Source organism: Gopherus flavomarginatus, chromosome 2 (genome assembly GCF_025201925.1).
Source record: "Gopherus flavomarginatus isolate rGopFla2 chromosome 2, rGopFla2.mat.asm, whole genome shotgun sequence".
Taxonomy (NCBI): Eukaryota; Metazoa; Chordata; order Testudines; family Testudinidae; genus Gopherus; species Gopherus flavomarginatus.
The window spans coordinates 150755700-150763096 of record NC_066618.1 but is presented as its reverse complement, the minus strand read 5'-3'; the positions used below and the strand labels follow the sequence as shown (position 1 = coordinate 150763096).

Sequence of the window (7397 nt, the reverse complement as noted above, 5' to 3'; positions counted from 1 at the left end):
ACCTGGCCCCAGCTAGCCAGTCCGGAGCCTTCTCAGAGTGGCAGAGAGGGGTCACCACCCGTAGCCCCCATGGCTGCATCCTGGGCCAGGCCCTAGCAGGGAAGCATCCCACCCCTGGCAGCATTGCCAGTGCCTCATCCACGGCCTTCGTCCTGCCGCAGCCATGGGGCGGTCGTCCCCTTTGGCGATTCCATGGGGAGCTGCCCTGGAGCTAGGCCAAGGAAGGTGAGATGAGGAACGAGCCGAGATCGAAGCCAATCATGTTGCTTGGCACGTGGGGCTCACTCCCACCCCTGCACATCCCATGCCATGTGCTGCTGGCTGCCAAGATCTGAAGGGGGCAGTGGGCCAAAGATGGGCCCTGCTCTGCCCCCCACCCCCATCCTGGCTCAGCAGGGCCAATGGGGCTCCCCCCATGGGACCAGCCTGCCTGAGAGCTGGTGTCCATCTGTCCTTCTCAGCCACCCCGCTCCCGCCAGGATATGACAGACACTGGGCACACATCCCCAGCATGGCCAGGAGCTGGGAGGACGCCAGGACCCTATTCCCAGCCCGGCAACAGCAACCTGGTGGATCTGTTCAACGAGTTCTTCAAACAGAGTAAGAACCTGCAGGTTCCCCACTTTCCGGGGGCTGACTCTCCTCCACCCGGGGCACTGCCCACCCTGCCCTGGCCAGTGCCCCACCACAGCCCAGCAGCCCGCTGAGCCCAAATCTAGCATTAGATCTCAACGCGCCTGATTCCAGTAAGATCCATCCAGGGGAGCAGAGAGGGGACGGGCGGGTGAGAGGTTCCGGGGGGGCTGCAGGGGTTGTGGAGGAGGCGCTGGGAAGGGCAGGGTGCATTTGTTAGTCTCTAAGGTGCTACAAGTACTCTTGTTCTTTTTACAGACAGAGCAGGCACTGGCAGTGCACTGGTAGGGAGGGCAGGGCCGGCTCTGGCTTTTTTGCCGACCCAAGCAGAAAAAAGGGGGGGGCCACTGGAGCAGCAAAGCAGGGGGAAAAAAAACAGCTCAGCTGGAGCGGCAAAGCGGGGTGGGGGGGAAATAACGGCGCAGCTGGCAAAGCGGGGAAAAACAAAACAAAAAGCCCTATAGGGTGGCCGGAGCCAGGGGACTCCCTGTGCTGCAGAGTGCATGCCCGAACTAACTGGGGGGGAGGAGGAGGGAGCTGGAGGGAGAGAAAGAAAGGGGGCAGCCAGTGCTTCAGTGGGGCGCTCGCCACGCGGCCCCGACCGGTGTGCCACCTGCCGAGAGGGCTCCACTCCGGTCAGCGGGAAGGGAAGGTCTTGGGCTGCCCTGCCTAGTTTGCTGCAGGGTGCTCCCCTCCTCCGCCCCCTGCAGGGCAGCCAGAGCAGCGAACAAAAAACAAAACAAAACATAACCAAAAAAAAAGCAGCCGTGCCGCCCTAGGTTTGGGCAGAATGCTGCCCCATAGAATCTGCCACCCCAAGCACAAGCTTGCTTAGCTGGTGCCTGGAGCCGGCCCTGAGGGAGGCAGGGGCAGAGTGCAGATCTCTTTACCCCAAGCTCCCTCCTCTCCTGCCCTGTTCTCCCTTTGCCACACTCCATTTCAGGACCTACCATCATGACCGTTCCAGGGCCCAGCCTCTTCACCCTACGTGACACCAGCCAGAAAGTCGTCCGCTGCCACCACGACCGCCTCGTGGCCTCCCCCCAGACCGCCAACGCCCTTCCAGGTGGGCTGCAGGCCAGCTCCTCCGTGCCGCACCAGCTCCTCCCGCACTGCGCTGCCTGGCCTTCCCAATGGGCAGGGCAAGATAGGCCCTGACACCCCAGCAGGCACAAACACCTGACCAGTCCAGGCGTGGGCAGGCAGGGGTTCAGGGACATTGTGGGGCCAAAACAGCCCTAGGGTCACTTTGCCAGACTCAGTGACAAAGAGCCCACCCCAGTCCTGCCCCTGCATTGGGGGAGCATCACAGACTAGCCACAATTACCCCGCGTGTGCAAGGGATTCTCCCCTGGCTGCCACAGCGGGACGGGGGTCCTTGCCCCAGGCAGTCCCAGTGACCAAGGGCCAGGCCCAGGCCAGGAGATGGGCTGCGCTGCAGGGGAGAGGAGCGATGCTGCATAGGTCCTGACACCCCCAGCCCCCACTCGTCTGTAGCTCACCCCACATCCCGCTCCCCTCCTCCGTGCTCTGTGTTCCTAGAGAAGATCAGCATGGTGCCCAACCAGTTCATGGACCCCAGCCATTTCCCCATCATTATGGGCATCAATGGAGGGACTCGCTGTCTGTCCTGTGGCACTTCGGCCCAGCCCACCCTCATGCTGGAGGTGAGCACCCATCACTGGGGAGTCAGGCCTAGGGCATTCTGATATCTTCCTAGCGTGACCACGCTGCTGCCTCCCCTCCCGTTCCCCATCGCCTACTCCCAACCCCCCTCCAGTCCCCCTTCCCCCCACCCTCCCAACCCTTCTGTCCCCCTTTCCCCATTAGCCAGCTCCCGACCCCTCCCATTCCCCATCACCTGACCCCCATTCCCCAGCCCACTCCCTGTCCCCCTTTCTACTCCCCACTCCTCCCACTTCCCAATCTCCTAGGCCTGCCCCTAGGCGCACTGCTAACCCCCCACTCCATAATCTCTCCCCTCAACTCTCCTGTCTCACTCCCCATCCCCTCTCCAGTGTCCCAGCCCCACCTCCCCATCACCTGTCCCTCTCCCCGCATCTCCCAGCAGAGCCTTTGGACTCAGCAGATCCACTCCCCTTAGGTCCTGTCATCCAATCTGCCAACTTCTGTGACTTCAAGAAGTGGTTAGGCCAGGGGCGGGAGCTGGATTCTCTACCGGCTCCAGCATCATCAGAAGAGTCATCACCCAATGCCCAGGGGCCTTTCAGTGAATGTAGTGGGGTATTATGGGCACAAGCAAGGGCGGGGGGCAATGTGGGGCCTAGGTGCCAGGACAATAGTCATGGTCCAAAAACACGCAATTGGGCCTCAGACTCTATTCATGGTGCTAATGCTCGAGCCAGAAACAACCCCCATGTTCCAATTCCCCCTCGCCTTCTAAGTGCCCCCTTTCTTCTGGGCAAAATAATGGCAATTATCCTCTTGGGCTCCCTAAGAGTCCAGCCCAAGTTCTCTTGGGTCTGGTAACACCCCATCCCCAGGGCCAGCTTACGATCTCACATAGTGCAACTAGCCATCAAGAGCCCCAAACACTGTCCTCTTATCTCACATGTGGTGCACACAATCCTCAGACCCGGTCCATCAACACACCTCATATCCCAGCTCTCGCATCAGCTGCCACCCCCAGGAGTCCTTCAATTCTCGCCCAGTCTTTGATCCAGCCAGCCCTGCCCTTCTGGCTGGAGTCCTTCTCAAGTTCTGCCTGGCTTCCAAGCCTCTGCCTGGGAAAGGTAGCAGACAAGCCCCTTTGGCGGTGTCCCAGCCCTCTGGCCTTCTCAGCCTCCTGGCCCTGGCTTGGCAGGTCAGCCGGCTAGCCCATCAACTGCCCTATGCCTTTCTCAGGGACTGCTAGGATTATAACAGGGTTTAAAAGAGAACTAGATACATTCATGGAGGTTAAGTCCATTAATGGCTGTTAGCCAGGATGGATAAGGAATGGTGTCCCTGGCCTCTGTTTGTCAGAGGGCGGAGATGGATGGCAGGAGAGAGATCACTTGATCATTACCTGTTAGGTTCGCTCCCTCTGGGGCACCTGGCACTGGCCACTGTTGGAAGACAGGATACTGGGCTGGATGGATCTTTGGTCTGACCCAGTACAGCCGTTCTTATGTTCTTAAGTGCCCCATCACAGCCATCTTCCTCTCACTTATTAGCCACAGATGCTGCCCCATCCTTTCAGGGTACGTCTACACTACAGGATTATTCCAATTTTACATAAACTGGTTTTGTAAAACAGATTGTGTAAAGTCGAGTGCACGCGACCACACTAAGCACATTAATTCGGCGGTGTGCGTCCACGATCCGAGGCTAGCATTGAGTTCTGGAGCGTTGCACTGTGGGTAGCTATTCCATAGCTATCCCATAGTTCCCGCAGTCTCCCTCACCCCTTAGAATTCTGGGTTGAAAGCCCAGTGTATGATGGGGCAAAAATCATTGTCTTGGGTGGTTCTGGGTAAATGTCATCAGTCATTTCTTCTTGCGGAAAAGCAATGGCAGACAATCATTTTGCGCTCTTTTTCCCTGGATTGCCCTGGCAGACACCATAGCACGGCAACCATGGAGCCTTGTAGACGTGTGGACTCACCCCCGCGGTGCCGCCTGCTGGTGACTTCTGGGAATTAGCTTGGTTCCAGCTCCGGAGCACCCTCTGCAGGCCAGTGATCCACCTGTCCTCTGGCCCCATGTCCCTCCCTGGACCCGATGCCCTTTGACATGGAGTGCTGCCTCCAAGCAGTCATTCCTTTCTCTGAGGGTTTCCCTCTATCCCCACTTTGCCTCAGTATAGGCTACTGCCCAGTCTCCACCTAGCCCCTGTACACTGGGGCAGACTGCAGTATCAGCCACTCATCATAGGCAAAGGGGTTTGGACCTGCTGCCTTTGCCTACCCCTGGGTTGCTCCCTGCAACCTCCAGTACCTTTTAGCCTTCTGCTAGGCTGCAGCCTGGGGCTTTCCAGGCTGGAGCTCCCCAGCTCTTCTGCCTTTCCCCAGCCCTGCTCCACTCACAAGGTACCTTGTCTAGCTTCCTGCAGCCAGGCCCTTCTCCCTCTACAGCCAGAGAGAGACTGTCTGCTTCTAGCTTCACTGCCTCTTATAGGGGCCTGCTGGGCCTGATTGGAGCATGGCCACAGCTGAGCCTACTTTCCCCAATCAGCCCAGGCTTCGGGCCCCAGCCTACAGGCTGCTTTCTCCAGCCACAGCCCCTTCCCAGGGCTGCTTTTAACCCCTGCAGGGCAGGAGCAGGGATCCACCCTGCTACGAGCCCGTTCAGCTTTTTTTTACTGTCACCGTATGTGTACTGGATGCCGCTGACAGAGGCGATACTGCAGCACTACACAGCAGCATTCATTTGCCTTTGCATGACAGCAGAGACGGTTATCAGTCGTTCTGTACCGTCTGCTGCGCCATTGTAAATCGGCAATGAGATGACGGTTATCTGTCGTTCAGTACCGTCTGCTGCTGTCATGGGTGCCCCTGGCTGAGGTCGGCCGGGGGCGCAAAGACAAAAATGAGAATGACCCCCCGGGTCATTCCCTCCTTTATGGTATCTAAAAATAGAGTCAGTCCTGCCTAGAATATGGGTGAAGTATACTAGAGAACCAGAGTATCAGAGAACCAGAGAGCACAGCCGCTCCGTGTCAGATCCCGCAGAAATGATGAGCTACATGCCATTCTAGGGGGTGTCCCTGCAGCAACCCCACCCGTTGTTTCCCTGCTCCCCAAACCTTCCTGGGCTACCGTGGCAGTGCCCCCCCCATTTGTGTGATGAAGTAATAAAGAATGCAGGAATAAGAAACGCTGACTTGTTACTGAGATAAAATGGGGGGGAGGCAGCCTCCAGCTGCTATGAAAGTCCAGGCAGGACATTAAGCGGTGTCGGAGAGAGGATCCCGCATCCCGCTGGTATGATAGTCCAGGCAGTACAGAATCAGGAAAGGGAGGGGGCTGATGGAGCTCAGCCCCCAGTTGCTATGATGAGGATGGTTACCAGCCGTTCTGTACCATCTACTGGGAATGACCGGGAATCATTCCTATTTTTACCCAGGCGCCCCCGGCCAGCCTCACCTGAGGCCAGCCAGGAGCACTCACAGGCTCATGACGAGGACAGCTATCAGTCTTACTGCACTGTACCATCTGCCACCAGGAAGGGGAGGAGAGAGGATACTACTGTTTACTGCTGCAGCACCGTGTCTACCAGCAGGATGCAGTATACATAGGGTGACATATAAAAAAGTCAAGAAAAGATTTTTTCCCCTTTTCTATCACGGAGGGGGAGGGGGGGTAAATTGATGAGATAGACCCTGAACCACCCCGGACAATGTGTTTGACCCTACAGGCATTGGGAGCTCAGCCAAGAATGCAAATAATTTTCGGAGACTGCTGGGATTGTGGGATAGCTGGAGTCCTCGGTACCCCCTCCCTCCCTCCATGAGCGTCCATTTGATGCTTTGGCTTTCCGTTACGCATGTCACGCAGCACTGTGATGTGGACTCTGTATCATAGCCTGGAAATTTTTTTCAAATGCTTTGGGATTTCATCTTCTGTAACGGAGCTCTGATAGAACAGATTTGTCTCCCCATAGAGTGGTCAGATCCAGTATCTCCCGTACAGTCCATGCTGGACGTCTTTTTAGATTTGGGACTGCATCGCCACCCGTGCTGATCAGAGCTCCACGCTGGACAAACAGGAAATGCAAGTCAAAAGTTTGCGGGGCTTTTCCTGTCTACCTGGCCACTGCATCCGAGTTCAAATTGCTGTCCAGAGCGGTCACAGTGGAGCACTGTGGAATACCGCCCGGAGGCCAATACTGTCGATTTGCGGCCACACTAACCCTAATCTGATATGGTAATACCGATTTTAGCGCTACTCCTCTCATTGGGGAGGAGTACAGAAACCGATTTAAAGAGCCCTTTATATCAATATAAAGGGCCTCGTTGTGTGGACGGGTACAGCGTTAAATTGGTTTAACACTGCTAAAATCGGTTTAAACGCGTAGTGTAGACCAGACCTCAGTCAGGTGAACTGGGACTCAGGGTTGCTGGACCCATGTCACTAACAGGGGCTGAGCTCCTGGTTTCGATTTCTGGCACTGACAGTGGGGGGCAGGAGGAGGTCAGAAAAAGAGCCTGTTGCTTTGGGATTTGGCATGCCTGACTCAGAGTCACAGATCAGAGCCAAGCCATGTGTTAGCGACTCATTTTCCTACTGAAGTCAATAGGGCAGCTGTCAGATCCCCTCCTCCTCACCTCTAAGCTGCATCTCCATTTCTAACTGGCCTCTCTCATGCCCCCCACCCCTCCAGGACAAGAAAATCATGGACTTGTACCAGAACAGCCGGGAAGCCAAGCGTTTCACCTTTACCTGCTCTGCCACCGGCAGCACGCACCGCTTCGAGTCGGTCGCCTTCCCAGGCTGGTACCTGAGCACGTCCCCCAGAAATGACCAGCCCCTCTGGGTGACCAACCGCCTTGGGGAGGCCGAAATCACCAACTTCTACTTTAAGAAAGTTTAAAGTCACAGAGGCCAGGGTCCTGTCCCCAGGCTGCTCGCCCCCTCCCCAGTGCAGCGTGGGGGAGTTTTCCCGTTGACACTTGTGCCCCCGAAGTATGCCTGCGATTCCTGAGCATGTGGCGATTGGATGACCCTGGCTAGATTCAGCTTTTACCTGCATCCATGCAGAGCCCCAGGGCGCTCAGTTAAGGGCAGGGTTGCTTTCAGAATCACCCCGTGGCTCCAGTATTA

General features: G+C 56.9%; 1 protein-coding gene across 1 annotated transcript; it reads left to right on the top strand.

Moving 5' to 3' along the window:
- Positions 1–482: 482 nt before the first annotated feature.
- LOC127044660 (interleukin-36 receptor antagonist protein-like) lies at positions 483–7167 on the top strand. Its single transcript, XM_050939738.1, has 4 exons — positions 483–600; positions 1577–1699; positions 2176–2300; positions 6958–7167. The coding sequence occupies exons 1-4, from the start codon at positions 483–485 to the stop codon at positions 7165–7167; spliced, it is 576 nt and encodes a 191-aa protein (XP_050795695.1).
- Positions 7168–7397: the final 230 nt, after the last annotated feature.